Genomic DNA, 25,058 nt, shown 5'->3' with positions numbered 1-25,058 from the left:
ATGATTGATATAACCGGAACGGATCCGCTCTCTTTGGGGTAGTTGGGGGGGGGGGGGGGAATTCTGAAAAATTAGTAAACAGGTATTTTAACTTACGAACGGGTAATCGGATCTCAATGAAATTTGATATTTAGAAGGATATCGTGTCTCAGAGCTCTTATTTTAAATCCCGAACAGATCTGGTGACATTGGAGGGGAGTTGGGAGGGGGAAACCTAAAACTTGGAAAACACTTGAAGTGGAGGGATCGGGATGAAACTTGGTGGGAAAAATAAGCACAATTCCTAGATACATGACTGACATAACCGGAACGGATCCGTTCTCTTTGGGATAGTTGGGGTTGGGGTTAATTCTGAAAAATTAGAGAAAATGAGATATTTTTAACTTACGAACGGGTTATCAGATCTCAATGATATTTGATATCTATATGGATATAGTGTCTCAGAGCTCTTATTTTAAATTCCAACTGGATCTGGTGACATGGGGGGAGGTGGGAGGGGGGAAACTTAAAACTTTGAAAACACTTAGAGTGGAGGGATCGGGATGGAACTTGGTGGGAAAAATAAGCACAAGTCCTAGATACATGATTGACATAACTGGAACGTATCCGCTCTTTTTGGAGTAGTTGGTGGGGGGTGTTAATTCTGAAAAATTAGAAAAAATGAGGTATTTTTAACTTACGAACGGCTGATCAGATCTCAATGAAATTTGATATTTAGAAGGATATCGTGTCTCAAAGCTCTAATTTTAAGTCCCAACTGGATCTGGTGACATTAGGGGGAGTTTGGGGTGGGGGAACCTAAAATCATGGAAAACGCTTAGATTGGAGGGATCGGGATAAAACTTGGTGGGGAAAATAAGCAGAAGTCTTAGATACGTGATTTACATAATTGGAACGGATCTGCTCTATTGGGGGGGGGAGTTAATTCTGAAAAATTTGAAAAAACGACGTATTTTTAACTTACGAAGGAGTGATCTGATCTTCATTAAACTTAATATTTAGAAGGACCTCGTGACTCAGATCTCTTATTTTAAATCTCAACCAGATCCAGTGTTATTGGGGTGAGGCAGTTGAGGGGAACCGGAAATCTTAGAAAATACTTAAAGCGAAAAGATCAGGATGAAACTGAATGGGAAGAATAAAAACATGTCTAAGACACGTGACTGACATAATCGGACCGGATCTGCTCTCTTTGGTGGAGTTTGGTGGGGGGGGGGGTAATTTGAAAATTGAGGTATTTGTAATTTACGAAAGGGTGATCAGATCTTATTGAAATTCGATATTTAGAAGGGTCTTGCGCTTTAAAGCTCTAATTTTAAATTCCGACCAGATCCTGTGGCATTAGGAGGAGTTGAAGGGGGAAACAAGAATTCTTGGAAAACGTGAAAATTGGGATATTTTTATTTTACGTATAGGTGATCGGATCTTAATGAAATTTGATATTTAGAAGGAATTCATATCTCAGAGCTCTTATTTCAAATCCCGACCAGATCTTTTGACATTGGGGGGAGTGGAGTGGAGGAATCGGGATGAAGCTTTGTGGATAGAATAAGCAAATGTCCTTAATACGTGATTGACGGAACCTTACTGGATTCGCTCTCTTTGGGGGAGGGGTTCAGTGATTTGGCGAGTTTGGTGCTTGTGGACGTGCTAGGACGATGAAAATTGATAGGCGTGTCAGGTAGCTGCACAAATTGACTTGGTAAAGTCGTTTTCCCAGATTCGACCATCTGGGGGGCTAAAGGGAAAGGAAAAATTAGAAAAAATTATTTGATATTTAGAAGGACATCTTGACTCAGAGCTCTTATTTTAAATCTTGACCGGCATTAAGCCTCTTATTTTCCTTCTAAATCAATCTATTGATTCATAGAATTTTGCTAGAGCTCATACCATATGCTCTCTTGGCTCTTAGCTCTTCTTGCCTCGTCACAAGTGCCATATGAGCTCTTAGCTCTTGTTTTTTATTTTATTTTTTTTTACCAGGGCAGGTCGTATTGAAGAAGCTGTAGCAGAAACTTCGAAAAGGGCTCGTTCGATTGGAATTTGAAAGGGCTGCTGCCCTTTTTAATAGACAAAATCCCAAACACATTCAATCAAAATTTTTACATAGCCATTTTGTTCAAGGTAGTTGAAAGGTCCGTAAATTGTGTCTTTGAGGATTGTAAACCCCCCTCCCAGATCTCACTGGGCAAGGGTTGTAAGTTATGGCCATTTGATGTCTTAGAAACTACGAAAAGGACTCGTTCGATTGTAATTTGAAAGGGCTAGTGCCTTCTTAATAGTCAAAAGTGGTTGGAGGGCAACTAATCCCCTTCCCACGCCCACCATTTCCCCAAACACGTTCAATCAAAATTTTGAGATAGCTATTTTGTTCAACGTAATTAAAAGGTCCGGAAATTATGTCTTTGAGGATAACTCCCCCCCCCCATATCCCCCATGTTGAGGTTTATAAGTTATGCCATGGGGACATGTAAGGTATATATGGAAAGGGGGATCGTATAAACTTTGAAGGGACTCATTGGGATGGTAATCATAATTTCTAGTGCCCTTTTTAAGATTCAGAGTGCTCGAAGGGTGGATACCCCCCCCCCCACCCCACACTTCTTGTTTTCCCCAAATGCATCTGATATAAATTTTGAGATGGCTATTTGTTGTCATAGAAACGTCGAAAAGAGCTCATTCGATTGGAAATTGAAAGGGCCAGTGCCTTTTTTAATAGTCGAAAGTGATTAGAGGGTAACTAACCGCCCTCTCGCCCCCACCATTTACCCAAACACGCCCAACCAAAATTTAGAAATAGTTATCTTGTTCAACGCAATTGAAAGGTTTTGTATATTATGTTTTTGAGGGTGACAACTCCCAACAACCCTCAGGGCAAGGGTTGTAAGTTATGCCCTGGGGCAAGAAAGATTATATTCACATGCACTGTTGGCAATTTTCGTAACATATCTGTGTCTAGGTTTATTTTATACGTACATTCGTCTAGTTTTGAAATATCATAAGGTTCATGTTGCAATAGAACATTAGACTTGGAATTATATGCTATAAAACTTGGAATTGTCCTGTATTTTGCTTTTGCTTTATGTGGCCCGCTTATTTCAATGCTATTTATTAATATAAAGCAGCGAGCCCACTTCCAAATCAAGTGAATTAAAAAGTCTTAAATAATATGTCTTAAAAGTCTTAAATAATCTTGTAGAGTCAAAATACGTTCAAAATTGCGTGCAACTGAATAGCACAATACACGGGGCTGCTAGAATGGTGCTTGGTTCAACTATCACCTTAGCCGACGCAAAAGCTTTTTAAAACTATACTACTGTCGCCTGCAACAACTCATTGCTAATAATCTTAGTAAAAGCTTGACCACCACTACTTAATTTTATGTTTATTTAGTGTGCATTTATTGTTTATTATGTGTAATACTTTGAATTTAACCTGGTAGCTTTTTTGGTAAACGGTAAGTTTTTTTCAGTAGTACTCGAATAAAATTCTTCCCCTCCCCCCCCCCAGATAAAAATGATGGAGCGACGCCCTTGACTACAGTTAGTGCTACTAATGACGCTATTAAGATAAAAGTTATCAAGTAATAAGATAAAATTTAAGGGAACATTTAGAAATTTCAATTAAAGGAAAAACTGTATGCATGCAGGTTTTCAAAAGGGCATATAAGGAGTGTCATAGGCAACACTATTCTATAATAGCTCGAAGTATCATTGAAACTTTTAAAGGAGCTAACAAGAGATTGGTAACAAGATAACAAGAGATTGGAGGGCAAGCAGCCCATCTCTCAAGCCAATTAGTTTTCTAAGTGCATGTAGTCAAAATTTTGAGAGAGCCATTTCGTTAAGCATAGTAGAACGGTTCAGCAACTATGTCTTTAGGGATATTCGGAATTTTAGCCTCTCACAATTATGCAATTGGCCCATTATGTTTTAAAACTAAATGTTGTTTTAAAATAAATCAAAAGTCATTGTGTTAATGGGTGCCAATAAGACACCTCAGCAATGCATCGAGAACGACTGGGGGTATTAGGTTGAAAACTTTGATGATACTACTGCTACTACTTCTGCTTTTACAATCTACATAAATAAAAATAGTTTAAGTGTATCCAGGTTTCTTTGAAATTTTTCAGAGAAAGTAAAGAGCTCTATTAAGTCAACAATGAGTAAAAATAAAGTCTAATAATCTTCCAGGATGAAAACTACCACACATCACTATCAGTAAATAAATGAAACTCAAAACGAACAGATATTACAATAAAAAAGGCTTATAAACACCATGGCTTCCCAAGACCAGAACTCAATATGCGCTTTAGTGAAAACAAAATATGCTTAAAATGTTTTCACTTTTTTTTACCTTCATAAATAAATTATTCCCAGCACTTTAAGGAATAAATATGAGTTTATGTCAATTAAACTGACAATCCACTGTCTTTTTTTCTTATTCTTTTTTTACAGTAGAGTACAAATTCTGTTTTGGTCTTAAGAAGGCATGGGGGTTATCACCCCTACTTATGTTTGTTTTGCTCGTTTTGAGTTTGACTCGGCTATTTATTGTAATTTCAGTTTGTTTTGATTTTCATTTATTTATTGACAGTGATGTGTGGTAGTTTTACGGCTGGAAGATTAGTTGACTTTATTTTTGCTCATTCTTGTCTTTATGATGCTTTATACTTTTCTGTGAAAAACTAAGAAAGAACGCTTTTTGATTACGACTTCTATTAACCGAGTTTTTAGGATTTATTCAGGAATTTCTCTTACTTTAACCTGAGATCATGCAACCTAAAAGCGCGTTTTTGATGAAAATCTGCACTAACACAAAAAAATGTTGTAGTTCAATATGATGGAAGTAGGCTTCAGTCATCTCATTGTCACGGATTTTTGGGATGTTGTCTGTCAAATTTCCCGTAAGGAAACATGGGCTCTCCGACAATCAAGGATCCTCCTGACATTTCATCTTAAATAATTTTGATGTTGCTGCAAAGATTGTCTTCGTACAGTTCTGTAGTAAACACATGACAATAATGGCTTACCTGCATTTGTTTTCGCTTTCAAATTAGATTCAGTCATGGTTTTTCCGATTTTTTTCAATGCAACAAAATTTATTTTAAAAATGTCAAGGTCGCTTCTTTTTTCTTCTCATGCTATTTTGAACATTTGATCTTAGATTTGGTATTACAATTTTTTATATATTTCTAACATTCCGTGTTCCCTCCCATTCTCAGAACTAGATTGTATAGTTAGTTGTGCATATTCTCAGTTTGATTTAAAAAGGCTATACAATATTTTCATCCTTTTTATTTGAAAAATATGTTCTGGAATATTGAAGTTCATTTTGTAACTTGAAATTCGTTATTTTTATCCAACGATTTGTGCAGCATTTAATGCTTTGATGATAGGTGTAAATTCGATGAGAATTCTATAAGAAAAGGTTGAAGCTGTCAATTTAAATATTTGATTTTGGTTCAGTTTTGGTATTGAAATTCGTGATTTTTAACTCGTGTTTTGTGCAGTATTTAATGCTTTGATGAAAAGATGTAAAATAGATTAAAATCCTCTAATAAAAGTTGAAGGCGTTATTTAAATATTTGATTCCTGTTCAGCTTTGGTATGAAAAAACGTGATTTTTATCTAGTGTTTTGTGCAGCATTTAAATCTCACTAAATTAGATTTAAATTTGATCAGAACTCTTTAAGAAAAGATTGAAACTGTCATTTTAAATGTTTGATTCCGGTTCACCTTTAATGTTGAAATTTGCGATTTTTTGTCAGGTGTTTATAAGATGTAAGCTTGATGGGAATTCGGTAAGATAAGGTTGAAACTGCCATTTTAAATATTTGATTTCGGTTCAGATCGGGTGTCGAAATTTGCGGATAATGCCTAGTGTTTTGTGCATCATTTAATGTTTACATGATTAGATACAAATTTGGTGAAAATTCTGTAAGGAAAAGATTGAAACTGTCATTTTGCATATTTGACTCCAGTTCACTCTTAATATCCAATTTAATGACATCTCCCCATCGTTTTGAATAGTCTCTAAAAGTTTAAACCTGATTGCTTAAAAAGTTGTTTATCTTCTGAAGCTAATAAGAAAAGGTTGAATATTTCTTGATAACTATTGAGATAGGGGGCAGTTTTAACAATTTGTTCTACCCGTTGACGCAAAATTAGTCATACGGAGTGCCCCGATCTCGTCTTGAGTTTCTTGTACCAACTACGTAAACATATTTTTTGCGAAAACTGAAAACTCAGATTTGATAGTATGTTCCATTAAGGGTTCTGTTTAGTATAAGAATCAGGGGGAGTAATTTTTTCCTCTCCTACCTCAACTTATTGCAACCGCAGCCTAACCAACTTCTTGCAATGACATTGCTCCAGACACAAAAATACATCAAGGTGCAATTACATAAATGAGGTAGCCATACGGACTTCCTGCATATGTAACAACAGTTTTAGAAGGAGGATTCTTGTTCGTTAGTTGAAACTAACGAACAAATAAAATAAAAAAGACCTATCATACACAGCTTCACTCAGAACTAAGTTAGATTACAAAAAGAGGTTACTAATTGATAGTAACTTTCTCTCTATTTGAATATACTAAGTTGATTAGATCTTATCCAAATTTATTCTGACATATACAAGGAACAAAATAGTGTTCCTAAGTAGTGAACAATAACGAAGAAAATAAAAATCAGTGAAACAGAACTTTGTTATTAAATTTAAAAAGGGTTGTGTTATTCAGAGTAAGCGTGAGTAGAGCATAAAATAAATTAAGAAACCTTTTCTTCTGTATGCTTTTTTGTATAACATGCTATCTTATTGGTGTTCTGCAAACTCGATTTCAGAAACTTCCCTAGTTTGAAGAAATTAACGCTAACGATCGGCTTAGAGAAGAGATTTAGAACATTTTACCGAAATCTGTCCCCTGAAAATTACAAGATGCACTTTTCTTGTTTCAGGCTATTTCATATGCCGTTAAATTGAGCTCATTCACTCAGGCTTTTCCTAGGATTCTTCATATATGTTAATGAAATGCATTGAATCTAATTTACCACAAGCGTCCCGAAGCGACAGGAATAGGTGAATTTTCAATCTAGTTTTTAGATGGTATTAAACAGTCCCTTGCATATAATTTGGACCATAGCTTCGAGTTGTGTTTTCGGGCATTGGGTTGAAAGCGTGTTTCCAGCGGCTTCGACAAGACTCATATTCAGTTTTTCCATTTACAACCCGGCAAAACTTTAAAGACTTTTTATCTTAAGGTTCCAGGCGTGTTGGACACGGGCTCCTCAAAATTACTACGCACCAGAATATTATGGTTTAACACAGGTCGTGAGAAAACTTTCGCCCATGTTGACCACAGCACTCAAACAATAATCTGTACAGCTCGTTTGGAACTTCGTGTTGGATGAGGGTGGACTGAAAACAAGGCTCTGGTGAATAGTCACAAAGTAGTATTTTGAATTAAAATCAGTTAATTGAAGGCATCAAGCCACGGTTAATTATGGAAAAAGCCAAGACATATAGTCCGATTGAGTGAGAGACAAATCTGGCATAATCCCTTATTTGGACTCTATAAAAATTATAACAGTTCAATTGTTAATAGATACGTCTATCTATCATCCTTCCATGCGTCAATCCTAGGCTAGAACTAAGGTAGATAGCTATAGAATTAAGATAGTTATAAAACCTATAGTTTTCCAAGTGTTTCGTTAAATGGCACAGGTAAATGGCGGGAGTTAATATGACTCTCTTATTGGACCAATACTTGTTTGTCAGTTTTTAGAAAGTCACGCTCGCTTAGAGTCTCAGGCAGGTTGACCAAGAATTTAAAATTTGACATACGACCGTTAGATTGTCTGGAATGAGAGGTAAACAAAGCACGCCTACCTATGGTCTTAGGCAGGTTGACCAAAAATTTAGAAATGACACAGGACCATTAATTTGCGTATAATGACAAGCAAACAAGCGTCCAAATTGGGCTAATTCGCAATGAGTGTCAGGCATGGCTATAGATTCAATTCATAAATTTATACAATTGCACTAATAAAAGCTTAATTCAATCTTAGTTGACCAACAAGTTGCCTAGAATTGCAAGGAAAACAAGCGTCCAAAGCCTAAAGCTAAGACAATGAATTACATGTTGATTGACCAATATTTAGTTGACCGTCTTCGTTTGTGTCTTGACTTTGACTGTCAGCGACAATCTTTACAGTGGCGAAGATTTTTGAATTTAATCACGTTCACGTGTTGCATAGCTACTTCTGGAGTAAGGTAAAAGATACTTATTTTACCCTATTAAATGAAGACCTTACAATCAGGGAAGTCTTAAAAACAGTTGGAAATAGATAGGTTTAAGATTAATTAATCGGCTATTTATAATATTGCCTAAGCTAGGTGTAAGAATACCAAGACAAAGCTTGAAACAGGTATTAGCCTATTGTTAGATCCCTTATTTTAGGCCTATGCCCTTTTTCAACATAGGATAATAGTTCTTACCCTAACAATGCATCCTCCGTGATGGAAACATATAATAATCTATTTTTTTGTTGTTCTTTCTATTGATTGATCTTTCTATAAGATTAATGTAGCCTATATTAGATAAACAAAAATGCTATGTTAAATAAGATATCTTAATTTATAAGGTTTCAAAGATCTACAAATCAATTTTTTAACTTTTGAAAAAAATTTATCTACATGGCTTAAAGTTCTACTCAAATAACAGGAATTTTATTTTCAGAACTAAAACTGAAGAAAAAGCAACTGATAACTGAAAAATAATATAAGATGTTGTTTTGTTAAAATCTCAAAATTGCAAATTTCCTGGACTTAAAAATCAGAAGAGGGTTAACATAGAAGCTTGACAATTCCTTTCTGGAGTATGTTTTTTACCCTGGATTCATTGTTGAAAGTTTCATTTTCCTAAGTTAACCCCTTTCCAAGATAGTGAAAAGTTGCTAAACTAGAATTTTACCAAAATCTCTTCTTCTTTGGCATGTTTTGTTCTGGAGGGACACTATTCTTAACCTTTACTGTTTTTAGAGATAATGATTATATAGCCTAGATAATAGTTGAGAAATGTCTGAGGTAAAGTTCTAGTTGAGCATATTTCTGTTAACTTTGAAAGTAGCTATGCCAGGTAAATAGAACTTTCAGGAATGACAACAAGATTTAAATTATATCCTGGTATGTTATTAAGTCACAAGGCTATCTCTACCTTTTTGATATTTTTATGGCTTAGAAGTTTGGTTACCACTAGTTAAGAGTGACTATTCTGAAGAAAACAGCTAGATTAGTACCACTAGATTTTATATCTTATGCTTTGACAAGGAGCTCTGCCAAGTCATCCTCAGTGCTCAAAAAAAGGAAAAAAACAACAAATTCTAACCTTCTCAAGTGAACTCTACAAGAGGAGAACTCTCCTCTTGTAGAGTTCACTTGAGAAGGTTAGATTTTGTTGTTGTTTTTTTTTCCATTTTCTTATTTTTTTTTAGCACTGAGGATGACCTGGCAGAGGTCCTTGTCAAAATGTTTGCTTGATTTTCATTTCCATATTTTGCTACTGGCTGACAAAATCCTTGTTTTTCACCTATTTGATTGTTCTCTTTTTGTTTATTATTTCCTTTCTTGTTTTCATACATCTTGCATAGCCAGTATGGTCTCAGAACATACTCATATCTTATGCTGTTTGCAGAAACAGCATAGCAGAAGAATAGCCCGTAGCTCACTTTCTTGTGTGAAGCATGTGTACAACTGGTTGTTGATCTAGTGGAGAAAGGAGTAATACTTAAGGGGAAAAAGTAATAATATGATTTTTTTTTTTTTTACAAACAGAACTCAGAAGCTGAAATTGACAATTTCAATTAGAATATGTAGATTCAACATAGAATGAAGAAAATGGTACTACAAAACTTCAGTTACAACATCCTGAATTGGCAGGCTCAAATTATATCATGACAAGGTGATTAACATGGTCATTACATAAACATGTCATGGCCAGTTTCAATCTACAGAAATTTCTTTTTGTCATGGCCAAAGTTGATGATACTGTCACAATGCATTGATAAACTGACCAGAGATTCCTAAATATTGATTTAGCTGCATAAATTTCCTGGAATAGGGCCTCAATGATCATATGGTCAATGACCCTATAGACCTGAGTCCTGGTTGATTGCTCTAACATGAGCTCTTTTGGTTCTAGGTCTGTTCCCAGAATCATCTTCATGACTTTAGAAAGGCTTTCACAGCTGTTGTCCATTTTGCCCAATAGACTTTGGTATGCTGGCTCCAGAAAAGAAGAGTTATCATGGATTGTGTTATACAAGCCATTCAGTAGGAGTCAGAGGATGCCACAGAGTTCCATAGCATAGAACAGTTTCCAGTCATCCAGTGGGTCAGCTCAAGAACTAGAAATTGCTCACCACATGAATCACAAGCAGGTGGATGCCTAGGATTTTATTCAAATTAGAACTTCTCTTTGGCTATTAAACAAACTTTTTTTGATACTGCTTGTGATACCCAGATTTCCCTCTATCTGATGTAGGAGGAGAGTATATAAGATGTAGGGCATTGCCCTGAGTTCTGTGTTTGCAATCAACACGTCATGCAGCTTTTCTGCTAGAACCTTTGTCTTGAACCTTTTACTTGTTATATGAACATAAGCGTCAGAATAAAATCAAAGCATGAAAATTTGGTGATTCAGAAGTTGGACTTTTTCTTTTATTACCTTGTTCTGTTCCATTTGCCCTCTGAGAACCTCAACAATGGTGTCAAACCTGGTCTACAATGCTGTCAAACTCTCCAAAATTGGCATTCATCTTGTCATTGACAGATTCATAAGGTTTCTAAATTGGCAATCTAAATTGTTCCTTTGTAAGCAGTAACTTGTTTCATTTCACCTGTAAAGAAGACATATAGTTCTTGTGATATTTCAAACATCTTTTGAACTGTTGGGGTCTTGCTGCAGGTGTGTTGTACACCTTTACAGGCTCTCTCCATGAGACATGCATCAAATTTAACATACTTGTCTTCCCAGTTTAGCTGATATGTATTCCTGGACAGCCTGTCAAATACCAGACATATTGCTTGCACAATCATAGATTTGAATCATAAGCTGCTCTTTGCTTATGCCTTCCTTTTCTAAGACCTCTACAATTTTTCAGCAATAATGCATGACCATTTTGATTCTTTTAGTTGCTTATGTGGCAAATGGGTTGCAAACAACCTGTTTGGGAGCCAAAACCTGTTTAGGTTTGTTGTTTTTGTGAAGATTGGCATTGATCCATTCACAATAGTCTTTGTCAAACATTTTCATGCACCTAGCTAAAGATATATAATTTTTTCCATTAATTTATTCTTTTGCCCTTGAGTTCAATCGCCCAACTCATGTAATTTGCAAATTTTGAAACTGACATTTGGATCTCTTGGATGGGCATTGCTCTTTTTACCACCTACATCTCATAATCTGCCAAATGCCTAACATGTTGTAAAACATGACTCCAACCCTGCCACCTTGCAAGCAACTAATACTAGCTTTTACTGACCAGGATTGAGATTTTGGTATATGTCATGTCAGTATTTTCATGTTTTTTATTTACCAAACAGAAAATAGTGGCAACCTCTATAAAATCGCAGCATGAGCTGGTAAAACCACTACATTTACCAACCAGTATCAAGATTTTAGTAGATGCCATGTCAATATTTTGTGGTCTTCATTTAACAAAATGAAAATTTTTGGCAGCAAATCACTATAACTGTATTGTAACACAATTTGATTATTTTTTTTTAGTTACATAAAAATTGTGTCAGCATGTCAAGTGATGAATCTGGCTGTTTTGCATCTGATGAAGAAATTCAATCAGAAATCGAGGTAGATCTTGAAGAAACAGAGGAAGTTTCTTTGGAACCTGTTGATGCTGATGAATCAATAAAAAAGAGGAAAGCACCAGAGGTTTGTTAAAGGCCCATTCACAATAAGATTATACCAGAAACATGATTAATGCTAATTTGAGCTAACCAGAAATTTCTGTTAAATTTCTTAGCCACTAAGAAATTTCTGCTAAAAACCTCATTGACTACTAAAATTTTTTATGTGTTATTCTAGTTGGATTTATCTCTTTCAGTGATTAAGTAAAAAAAAACAACAACTTTTCCTAACAAAAGTAAAGAGCAAAAATATGTCTTCAGCAGAGTAAAATAATATTCAACTAGAAACAAACAGTATTTACTAAATAATGGTACAAGGCGTTTGTCTGACTTATACCCTATTTAGAATTTTTAAAAACAGTTATTATAAGAGTTTAAAGAGTCAAAACAGTATAAGAGGTAAAACAGTTAAAAGAAACAGATATTAGACTTAATAAAAAACAAAACAATAATGAACCTAGAATGAATACAAAATAAAATTGATATTGTAATCATACTCAAAGCAAACAAAAATTACTAGATATATGAAGGGAGAAATTTTCCCCTGTGTCCTCCATCGTAGCACGTTTGTTATACGTGCTTGGCTTTAAGTAATATATATTTTATAAGACAGAAATAAAAAAACCGACCTTTTGTCAAATAAAAACTCAAGGCTGTATCCAGAGTAAAGTGGTCACCTATCTGCAGCTCATTCCAACTCCCCCCCCCCATCACCCAAAGGTTAAATTCTACTCATAAAAAAACTACAAAAATGCAAATAATCTAATGTTGATGGATTTTATTAAGTTTTTTTTGAAAGCCCTCTCAAAACAAAACACCCAAACAATGCATCCAGAGTGACAGGTGTTATTGTGTTTCAGCCCCCCCCCCCTCAAAGGTTCAATTTTGCTCATAGAATAAAATGGCAACAAAAATGTATTATAAATAAAGTTTGATGATAAGTTCTGTAAAGTTTTTTTTTATTACACCCCTCAAAGCATCATAGCCTCTCACCCAAAAATAGTCCTAGATATAGCCGTACAAAAACTAAACTGCTCACAATACATATTGTTTTTAATGAAATACAGTTTAGATTTTGTAAAACAAAGAGAAGCAAAAGAAAGGACTTATGTTTTGTAAAAATTGATTTGTCCTGGAATGTCATTTCTTTTTATTGTATTAATAATAATGATTTATTTATTACCCACACAGTACATAAAGTAAATATGGTGAAGTAAGAACAAATAAAAAAATACAAAGAAAAAAACAATTATACAGACAAAATCAATGAAAGAAATGTATAAGGCAGTGGTGTGGGGATAGACGCGCATAAGCTGTACTGGAGTTTTCTGCGTAGAATCTCCAAGTTAACAGTTATATCAGGAACTGAAAATTGGCTAACAAAAATCCGGTTTTTTATCTAAGGTGGAAGATACAGAAGAAATTTGCCAAATTTGAAAGAATTTATCTGGATTCTTTTTAAATTACCTTTCTTAAGAACGGGGAAAAGACCTGAAGTATAAAAGACAGAATCGTCACAGAAAGTAGACTAAGGTTTTGCCAGTGTACGTCTATTATACTTCCCTCTATTTGCAACAATCTTTGCGTAGCCTATCTGGAATTTTTTTCTACTTATATTGCAAACAGTACGCTGACGCAAGCTTGAAAGATTGTTATTAATAGATATACCAAGCCAATGGATACAATCAGCAAGAGGGATAGTGAAGTTATTACAGTGAAGGGGAGTAGCAGTAGTGCAATTATAGTGAAGAAACTTACATTTATCTATATTAAATGAAAGACCAATATCGGAAAAAGCATCAGAAACTTTAGAGACCACTTGGGAAAGACCCTTTTTGGAATGGCTCATTAGAAGCAATCAGAATGGCTCATCAGAAGCAGAAGAATCAGAAGCAAGCATATGCAAGATAAGAAACATCTGTAAGACTGGAGAGGTGTGTAGTGTACCTGAAATCTTATCCAGCACACTAGAAATACAAATCCTAAAAAGCATAGGGGACAGAACACCACCCTACCCAATTCCTCTTTGTACGCTTATATTAGTGTCTAGTGCAAATCTTAATTGAAGAAAAGAACTTGAAGACCAAAACCTAAGAAGCATACCAAAAATCAAATTCGTTCTCACCCTCATTGATATTTTCAGTCAGAAAAGGTAGAAGGATATACTCAAAAACCTTACTAATGTTACAAAAAACAGTAATAGGTTGATAACTGGAACAGTCAGTCGGTGACTTTCCCCCTTTTAAAATTGACGTATCAGTGCCACACAAAAAACTGTTGGGTACGCTTGAAGTACATAGACACATTTGAAAAAGAAGCTGAAAGTGAGATATAAAGGGGGTGCAATGAAACAACATAGCCGATGTATCTTAGGAATACTATCCTTATCTATTGAATCAGTTTTTAAACTTTTCACCGCATCTATTACGGAAGAAAAAAATATGGGCACTATATGGCATTCCGACGGTTGTACTGAAGAGTGGGCTAAGAAGGCGAATATATACAGAATGCACGGAATAGTTAATCACCAAAAATTCGAAGAATAATATTTATACCAAGCTGAAGGTAGAAGGCAGTTACTTGTCATAGTATCATGATTTAACTTGTCAGAATGGATCACTTTTTGCCAATCCTCCCTACTTACAGGGAAATCCATACCGCGGTAACGTGCTGACCTCAGATAACGTTTATATTCGGTTTTAGTTTTACATTTGAAATCAGCCACACGCCCAAAACTGGGGCGATCACATTCATTCCATATCTGGAGCCATAGTTTCGCTTTACTTTTTATTGACTTTAAACAAGGGTCCATTGACCAGATAGGTTTTTTTTTATGAATACGTTGCCGAGGTACGGCAGCTTCTTCTACCTTTTTCATACATTGTTACTGAATACATTGTTGCTGAAATTGGCATGTGGTCAATATCTTGCTCGTTAACATGAACAGTAGCGAAGAAGAGATAATTCCAGGCAAGCCTATAACATGATCAATATCACTTGTACTTCCAGAGTGATGAACATATGAAGATTTGTGAGATTTGGGCATGACGAGATACGATGGAAGGCACTCAAAAAGCGAATCATCATCATCAAATGATCACAATCATTTCTCATAGAAGATCGATTAATATCAGTATTAAGGTCACCAATTATTATATACTGTAGAGGGTTTGACAGCACCTGATTTACAAGATTCTTCAGCAGACGACAAGTCTTTGGGAATTTAGTCAAGGATCTGATCGAGTATGCTTCATATGGGAAATAAGAGTTTATAAACACGGTACTGCCGACACGCACAGCCAAGAAAAATTCGTCGAAGTAGAAGAGTACTGGGGAGGGTAAATGAATGTTCCGTTTAAAGACACAGGCTATCCACCAGAAGGGCGAGCACCAGTAACTTTTGCTGGACTCATGAACGCAATATGATGCTGACTTCGACGCAAAAAATTCAGACTTGAAGTGGTGAGAAGATGCTCATAGAGACATACCAAATCGTAGGAACCATACAATTCATCAATTAAAAAAATCCTTATCTTTGGTGCCGTTTATATTAAACGAAATAACTGAGACTGATGCACTCATGGTTAATGTTGTAACAAATAAAAACTAATTCAGTTTATATTTAATTTTTAAATACAAATATAATGATTAAAAACTAAAATTCCAATAGCAATCAAGACAACATCAAAGAAAATTTTCAAGTTAAAAGAAGCAATTTTATGTCAATATTCTTCTTTTAGTTTTGTTTCTTTTCAAACAGTTCGTGGTAACGAACTGTAGTAAGGAGCGACCCGGCTCAATAGTAACCAAAACTCTAAAACATTGAATGTTGATATCAATAGCTACATCAAAAGAATCGCATTTTAATGTTGATTTTAAATATATAAGTTTCGTCAAGTTTAGTCTTACCCATCAAAAGTTACGAGCCTGAGAAAATTTGCATTATTTAAAAAAATAGGGGGAAACACCCCCTAAAAGTCATAGAATCTTAACAAAAATGACACCATCAGATTCAGCGTATCAGAGAACCCTAATGTAGAAGTTTAAAGCTCCTATCTACAAAAATGTGGAATTTTGTATTTTTTACCAGAAGACAAATCACGGGTGCGTGTTTATTTGTTTTTTTTTGTTTTTTTTTTTTTTTCCCAGGGGTCATCGTATCGACCAAGTTGTCCTAGAATGTTGCAAGAGGACTCATTCTAACGGAAATAAAAAGTTCAAGTGCCCTTTTTAAGTGACCAAAAAAATTGGAGGGCATCTAGGCCCCCTCCCACACTCATTTTTTCCCCAAACTCAAAGGATCAAAATTTTGAGATAGCCATTTTGTTCAACATATTCGAAAACCATAATAACTATGTCTTTGGGGGTGACTTACTCCCCCACAATCCCTGGGGGAGGGGCTGCAAGTTACAAACTTTGACCAGTGTTTACATATAGTAATGGCTATTGGGAAGTGTACAGACGTTTTTCAGGGGGATTTTATTTTGTTTTGGGGTGGAGCTGAGGGGAGAGGGCTATGTTGGAGGATCTTTCCTTGGAGGAAAATGTCTTGGGGGAAGAAAAAGTCAATGAAAAGGGAGCAGGATTTTCTAGCATTACTATAAGAAAACAATGAAAAATAAACATGAAAACGTTTTTTCAAATGAAAGGAAGGAGTAGCATTGAAACTTAAAACGAACAGAGATTATTACGCATATGAGGGGTTCTAAAAATACTTTAGCATAAAGAGTGAGGTATTTAGGAGCAGATAAATACCTCGCTCTTTATGCTAAAGTGTTTTTAGTAATTTCAACTATTTATTCTACGGCCTTTCTGATTCAGGGGTCGTTCTTAAAGAATTGGGACAAAACTTACGATTTAGTGTAAAGAGTGAGGTATTAACGAGGGTACAAACCCCCTCGTATACATAATAAAAATATAAGACTATGAAAGTTTGTTACGTAAGTTAATTCTTAAGTTACGTATATTTTTTACTAATAAAAACGTTCGTTAAAAATTAAAAGTTCTAGTTGCCTTTTTAAATAACCGAAAAATTGGAGGGCAACTAGGCCTCTTTCTCCATCCCTTATTTCTCAAAATCGTCTGATCAAAACTAAGAGAAAGCCATTTAGCCAAAAAAAAAATTAATATACAGATTTCATTTTAATAATTTATGTGCGGAGAGCCAAAACCAAACATGCATTAATTCAAAAATGTTCAGAAATTAAATAAAAAAAATAATTTTTTTAGCTGGAAGTAAGGAGCGACATTAAAACTTAAAACGAACAGAAATTACTCCGTAATATGAAATGGGTTGTCCCCTCCGCAATCCCCCGCTCTTTACGCTAAACTTTGAATCTTTGCCCCAATTCTACTTTTTAAAACAATTAAAAGCTTTAGCGTAAAGAGCTAGGGATTGCGGAGGGGACAACCCATTTCATATACGGAGTAATTTCTGTTCGTTTTAAGTTTTAATGTCGCTCCTTACTTCCAGCTAAAAAAATTATTTTTTTTTATTTAATAAAGATACAGAGCAATGGTGCCTCAATTACCTTTAGAAAATGATTAGTTTAATTTTTTTCAAGAAATTTATTTTATTCTTTGCAGTGAAGTTTCATGTATTTTAAAGAAATATGTTGGAAATGAAGAAATATTAATGGAAATTTAGTGCATATCAGTCAGACAGAACTAGATTGATATTAGAAAATGTAATCACAGAAATTCGAGAACTTTTGCTACTCTACTTATTTTTCAATTTTATTATAATAAAAGGCAAATTACTTAAAATATATATTGTTTTCAGTAAAGTGTATATAACAATTGCGCTATGATTGGAGTGCAAGAGGGAAAATTTTCCACTTCATATATCTAGTAATTTCTGTTTGTGTTGAACTTGATTAGACTATCAATTTTATTTGATTTAATTGACAGCGCCAATTCAATGAACATGTCAAACTGAGCTGTAATTATACAGAGAAAACCAAATCAGGTTTGTTCCATAACCTCGTTTTAAACTAAAGCAGTTTGAGTTTCATTTAACATTGGGCTGCCACAAAGAAATCTTTCTCAGATAAATTTCAACTTGGACTTTTTGGAAAACAGCCGGAATCTCTTTTCTTGTATTGAAAGGAGGTAAGTTTTTTTTTATCTAAGTTCATGTTTTACAACTGCCTAAGTATCATTATAAGAATGGGATCAAAAGAACTTAGAACTTATAATTAGTTCTCATAATCGGATAGTAGGTTAGTAATTAATTGCATAAACGGTTAGCAATTACTTTTCATTTTTTTCACAGACTTATCGTAGATTGTATTCATATGTGAATACGTTGTTTCTTTGTATTTATGAAAGTTGCAATATTTTATCAATGTTGCTGATATGTATACCACCCAAGAAACTTTTTGGTGTGTAATGCAATATTTTATCAATGTTACAACCTTCAATTGTGAAAATAACTAAGCGTTGCTTAATTATTTAAGCCGATTAAAAGTTAGTCTATGTATTTGAGATGGTGTTGTGCAGCGACCACTGCACAGGGCAATACAAACTAAGCAACCCTGATCAACCTTGCCAAACCGGTTTTCAACAATATCTTTAACTCAGGGATGAAATCAAAGAACTGCGTAATAGTCTATAAGCTAATTAATCCAACTCGGAGTAGAATATTACGCTAAATGAAAAACTAGACATTCCATCATGTTGACTTTTTGGAGATGTTTTACCGTTTTTTAAAAATACAAAAAAATCCTGCTCGAAGCTTTTGATTATCACATTAAATTTATGGATTTTATATATTTGGAATCAACATAAAAGGCAAATTCTTTTGTGATGTAAATTGTTGTCATATTTGCTTCGTGTTAGAATCTTAGTTACAATTGGATCGACTTGCTCCTTACTTACAATTCACTGCCACAAACTGTTTCATAATAGTCAGTAGACGCATGAGTAAAAAAAACCTTTGCCTACTTTTTACAAAGAAATATTTAGTTTGTTTCTTTTTTAAGACACATGTAAAAAAAGGAATTGTTGCTTTTGTGATTTGAAAATCACAGAAACAATAGATTTATTTTCAATTGAATTAAGGAAGTACTAGATATCTCTTGTATTATTCAAGGTATAAAGCCTAAACATCAGACTCCCTATTGTTTCATCCCTCAATTGGACACACCAGTTGTTAATAAACCATATGTGACTAATAAACCTTTTTTTTCGTGAAGGGTTATAAATAAAGTGATGATGATAACATGATTGCCATCCCCTATACTCGACATTGTTCAATGTTTTGGAAAATTTTGACGGACATAGATATAAAAATTGAACCCACGTATTTTGGGTTCACCAAATATGTACTCCTCCTTGCGCAAAAAACTACTTATCATAAAACATAGTCTCGCTGATCTTTGTACAAATTGATAAGTAAACAAAAAGCATAATGACGTTCATCAGTTGCTCATTAGAACAATAATATTATTCATTTAATTGAAAGTCCTAATGTGAATGTTTTTTTTTAGTTGTTTCTCTAGGATTTTGTATAACTTCGTGTACAGCTTATGTTGTTTTTTTTCGCCTTTTATTTTATCTCTTTTCTTTTGCTCCGTCTTAGTTTTTTAAACTTGTTACGTTGCAACTTGATAAATTCATTCATTCATTCCTCTCTAACTTCCAGTATGATGTCGTAGAAACTACTAAAGAAAAGAAGATAAAGACTCTTCATAAGAAACCTCCTACTGCAGATGAACTGAACAGGTTGAGAGACACGGAAAGTCTATTCCATTCAAATATTTTCCGATTGCAGGTATGCTTGATTTAATTTATATATTTAATAGAAAAAAACAGGGTTTTTCCAACTGTAAGTAAGAAGCAACATCAAAACTTAAAACTAACAGAAATGATTCTGTATATGATGGGGATGTCCCTTCCTCCGCCCTCACTCTTTACGCTAAAGTCTTAAAGTCCTTTTAAAATAATTCTCATTCAAAATCAACGTCCTTTGTTTTTGTGTAATATTTCCTTAATAATCAGAGGACAAAGTCAAACTCTGAAGTAAACAGCGAGGGTTGAGGAAGAGACAGCCCTCCTTATATACAGAATAATTTCTGTTCCTTTTAAGTTTTAACGTTGCTCCTTTCTCACAGTTGAAAAAATTTGTTTTTATTTAATTTCCGACCATTTTTCAAGTCATGCCGGGAAATCTCCTTCCCTCCTCCCCCGGGCGTAACATTTCTGCCGGAAATATCCCACCGGAAACTTTCTTCCCCGCCGAAAATTACCTCGAAAATGTTGTGTATAGTTCCCAATAACAAAGTGAACAATAAGGGCTAATTGCGTAACTTACAGCTCTATTCCCGGGGACAATGGAGGGTCATGTCGTCACCAAAAGCGTAGCTATTGTACCTTTCAACTATGTTAAATCAAATGGCTATCTTAAAATTCCGATCGGATGTCTTTTTTGGAAAAATAGTTGCCCTCTAATTTTTTTGTCACTTAAAAAGGGTGCTAGAAATTTTTATTTTCGTTTGAATTAGCTCTCTCCTGACCTTCTAGGACCACTGATTTGATTCAAACACTCCTTAAAAAATAAAAAACAATAACAAAAAGAACAAACAAACATATATCCTTACATCAGTGAGCCATCTTCTGGGAAGAAATACACAATTCCACATTTATGTAGGTGGGAGCTAGAAACTTCTATATTAGGGTTCTCTAATATGCTATATTAGGGTTCTCTAATATGCTGAATCAGATGGTGTAATTTTCATTAACATTGCTTGAATTTTTGGCGGGCGTTTGCTCCCCGATTTCGAAAATCAGGTACATTTTCTCAGACTCGTAGCTTTTGATGGGTAACATTATATTTAACGGACTTTTTATATTTGGAAATAACATTCCAAAAAAGCCAATTCTTTTGGTATATCTATTGTTATCTAAATTCCAATTTTTGGAGTTTCGGTTACTACTGGGCCGAGTCGCTCCTTACTAACAGTTCGTTACCACGAACTGTTCGATCTAATTTTATTATTTAACTGCATTATTTAACTGCATATCATTATTGTTACTGTATTGTTTATTTTCATTGTTTAGTATAAATATAATTTATATCAATTTTGTGATAGCAGGTATGCTCAATTTAATTTTTAACTTTATGATATGATTTATCCTACAGCTGTCGGAATATGCAAATCCATTTCTCGCAATTTTAGAAAAAAAACAAAACCAAATATCATTATTAATATAATATAGTTATAATTCATATTTTATTATAATATCATTTATCATTATATAGACGCCATGAAACTTTACCAATAATTACTAACCATTATTTCGAATGAAAGAAGACCCCACTGTGATAATGGCTTCAAATGAACAATAGTGAAGTTGTTTGTTTGAAAAGTAGTACTATCAAAAACAGATACAACATTCATCATCCTCACAAGGAAGTTGTCTCGATTTTTATTTGATTCAAAAGAAAGAGGGAGTAGGGGTTTTTATCCTCACCTTATTTGAATTACTCACACTTTTTTTTCTTTAGATTATAATATACAAAGTTCAATTTAATTTTATTGGCTAACTGAAGGATCTCTAATTTTCTGAAGATAGACATTTGGGTATTAGAAAAAACAAGCAAACAAAAACAACCGTATGCGATGTCGCCGACAGATTAATAGTAGTGATATTGATAATTGTAAGAATTAGCAATGTCAAACAGATGCAACGTATAATCCAAAATAAAATATTATTTACATTTTATTTGATTTAATAAGCTGCGCTAGGTTGAGTCCCCTCAATTGATTTACAGGGGATTTATTTCTCTAGTGTTTAATAGACAAAGTTAATTATCTATTTCTTTCAGTTTACTTGATAGCATTAAAAGTTTGATTATGGAAAACAATTTCCGTTAGTACCAATTGAACATCACTAGTAGATACTGAAAGTTCTTTTATTCTTTTAAGATGGAAATACAAGTGGTAAAAAGAAGTAAGTGATAAAGTAGAAAGGTACCTTTTCGTTTTTATTCTAAACATTAGTTGTAATGTCGAGAACATTAGTTGTAATGTTCTTTAATACTTTAAGCTCATGAAGCTCAAAAATTGATTCGTTATATTTTGATATCGAAGCGGTTTGAATAAGTAGGTCGAAAATGCAGTGTGATCCCACTTTGTAAAGTAAAAATGAAAAAAAAAGTTAAGATGGCTAGGCAACGTTTTACGAACGGAGAATGGTAAATTGCCGAAGATTGTGCTTTTGGCCCTCTATCTGGAGCCAAACGAAAATCAGTTTCTTCTCGAATGAGGTGGTAAGAGGTCATAAGAAGGGTTTTAAAGAGAAATGAATTATGTAAGGAGATACTTAAAGACTGAAGCGTTAAATAAGTTGGGTTGGGAGATGAGCTTACACAAGTGTGCTGGCCTCTCTGTGTTCGGTACTAAGATGAGTTGTTCTTAGCAGTAGTCCTGAAAGACTTCTTATCTAACAAGAGATGTTTATATTATATTGTCCTCGGTTTATGCAAATATAGGTTCCTTTACCCGTTCCTTTTTAATCAATCATCATCATATCAATCGTTAATCTAATGATGCTGCAGTCATTAGGAAGCTCTTTGATGAAACATCTAGCGCGTATTATGAAAAGCGCAGTGCAAGATCGCTTGCTCCCCTTCCCAAACTCAGGGTTTTAGTAATCTACCCTATATTTTGTATATTTTTAAAATATTTACTTGTCATTCATTTTTTTCGATTTTCCCCCTCCTGCTATCAAAATAAATTCCTTCGAGTAGTGGAAGATGCGACTACAATCGAAAATAGGAGAGATAGGGGAATTCCTTCACTGAATTTTGTTCAAAAGACCAATCCTTAAAATAATAATTAGCATACACCGGAACCAAGCTTTTAGTTTCTAACCTCTTTTGAACCTCTATGATACCCTTGCCTTTTAAGGCATGGTACCTCGGCCCTTCTGAAGATCCTTGTTGTCAGTCGAGTCGTCGACCCAAACCTAAAAAGTTTTTTTTTTCATTCTAACTGAAAATTCTAAGATCTTTAGAAAAGGGATATATTTAAAGCTTTATAGGCTCAGTGTCAGCTATGTTTTTTTTTTTAGATTGAAGAGCTGCTTTCTGAAATGAAAGGCAAGGAAAAGCATCAAAGCCTCATTGAGAAGTGGATTCAGTCTTTTAAAGACCTGGTTGTTAAGCTTCCAGAGTCCGGACCTCATAAGGTATCCTTTAAGTTTTTCTGTTTATATGAAATTGGCACTTATAGGCTGTGAAAATTTACATTAAATTTTAATCTTTATGTGAGCTTTCAACTCCTTTTGAATGTCATAATCAGCACAGCTGAGTCGACTTAGCCATGATTGAAGCGTGTCTTACAAACAGTTACTATTATTTATCCTACTGCACTCATTATATAAAGCGGGTGAGCTTAAAAAGGTAGGGAATGGCTCATTCAGTAGGAAATTCTGGGATCCAATACTGTTGAACTAACGAGACCAGTCAGAGGGTATATAACCGCCCTTTTTGCCACGAGTGTCCCTGCAGCCCCAAACGGGATCAGAAAAGCTACAAAATGCCGTTCTAAGGCTAATGGTCGAAACTGTAACCAAATCTCTCTCCTGTGGAAATATTATTTATGCGGCCTCAGGGGAAAAGTTGAAAAATTATGAATATAACTAGTTTCAAAACAGAGGCTTCATATATAAAGTTTAGGGTAAAGGTTGATCTTTTACACCTGGTTATAGTCAGAATCATGCATGAATGTTTAGTTGGTATGACCGGAGGACCTAAATTACGGCCCAAGACAGGATTCTTGCAGCCACAGGCGCAAAGTCAAGCAAGTTTGCAGATAGCCCATTTCGAATCAGAGGCTTTATCGATAGATTTTAGTCAAGTCAGACATGTTCCGCCTGGTTTAAATCATAATCATGCATGGATATTTATTCGATATAATAAGAGGGCATAAACTTACCCCCCTTTGCCTCCAACTTTGTGTAAGTAGACACTAGTTCCTATAACCTGTTATATTTTCCATGTAATTTGTCTTTGTTCGCCCTTTCTTCAAAAACTATAAATGCTAAAGTTACACTTTAATTGCTGAGGTTAGGATTCTGAATTACACCCAATTTTCGATGAAATTTATGTACGACAAGTGCCAGGAAGTTTAAAATAAGCTTGTGGCAAACTTTTTAGCAAATTTATATACTTCTACTAACACAGTTCCTAAGAATAATAATTAATATACTTTAAGAAATGAATATTTTGTTTTTTACAAAAAAATAAGGAATATATTGGAGTATAGTTAGTTTTTAAACTGTCTCTGAATGACCCTATTTTCTTTATGAAATATTTTGAAAATTCGATCAAAATTTTGCTCCTTTTTTGTCGTAGGATTACACTGCAATATTCTCATGAAATAAAAAATGGTTTCGTTGGTTTGAAAATTTTATAGCTAGAAAGAAGAGCCTCCCTCTCCTTTCATCTGGTTTGATAACTCATCCGTATATTATACTTTTTTGCTCTTCAATTTTACTTGTATTCCTTTTTTAAGCTTTAAGCTTAATCGAAAAGGAGCATTACTGCCATCTATCTTAAATTTTTTTTAGTAAGGTAGATGAAATGAGAATAATTTCTTGTAAACTTGAAATTCTCAGTAACTTACAAGAAAAGTTTATAATGATAAGGTTATATGAAATTATTTTAGTTTTCAGCTAGTATTATCAAATTCAGCTGTTGTTTTTTTTTTAATTCTTTGTTTTCTAACCCCAATCTTAAATTATATCAAGATTTTCAATTAAGAATTTTTTGTTGTTGCCCTATTTTACCCAAATTTAAATTTCACCCAAAGTAACTTGAGTACTACAAAGTAACTCAAGTTTAAACTTGACTAATACACATGAAATTACGATTTCGACCCAAGCTATGTCGTATGAACTTTTCTGCAGCCAAACTGATCAAGTCCATAAAAAAATTAAGTACGGACAAAAATTAGATAGGCAGCTCGCTTTCATTTCAATCCTTCATTTGAATAAAATTAATTCAGGTAGAAAAGAAGAATGTTCAGTATTTGTCTTTGGTGTTTGCCAATGTGTTTAAGTATATAGGATTCCCCTTAGTGCATTTGCGGTTAGAAACTAAATTATTTGTCATTTTCTGTCATTAAT

The 25,058-nt window shown here is 34.3% G+C and overlaps 2 protein-coding genes across 2 annotated transcripts in view; both read left to right on the top strand.

Moving 5' to 3' along the window:
• The window catches only part of LOC136038147 (uncharacterized), a 68,546-nt gene extending 66,357 nt beyond the window's left edge, over positions 1-2,189 (top strand). The window contains exon 9 of the mRNA XM_065721190.1: positions 1,984-2,189. Within this exon, the coding sequence (XP_065577262.1) occupies positions 1,984-2,009 (26 nt within the window). The 3' untranslated portion in view covers positions 2,010-2,189. The remainder of the gene's footprint in view (positions 1-1,983) is intronic.
• A 5,980-nt stretch (positions 2,190-8,169) lies between these two features.
• The window catches only part of LOC136038146 (nucleolar protein 6-like), a 246,634-nt gene continuing 229,745 nt past the window's right edge, over positions 8,170-25,058 (top strand). The window contains exons 1-4 of the mRNA XM_065721187.1: positions 8,170-8,273; positions 11,788-11,949; positions 19,570-19,698; positions 23,001-23,117. Coding sequence (XP_065577259.1) covers positions 11,809-11,949; positions 19,570-19,698; positions 23,001-23,117 — 387 coding nt within the window. The 5' untranslated portion in view covers positions 8,170-8,273; positions 11,788-11,808. The remainder of the gene's footprint in view (positions 8,274-11,787; positions 11,950-19,569; positions 19,699-23,000; positions 23,118-25,058) is intronic.

The sequence above is a fragment of the Artemia franciscana genome, chromosome 17 (assembly GCF_032884065.1).
Source record: "Artemia franciscana chromosome 17, ASM3288406v1, whole genome shotgun sequence".
Taxonomy (NCBI): domain Eukaryota; kingdom Metazoa; phylum Arthropoda; class Branchiopoda; order Anostraca; family Artemiidae; genus Artemia; species Artemia franciscana.
Note: the sequence above shows the minus strand (reverse complement) of the source record. Positions and strands in the feature narration are given on the sequence as shown.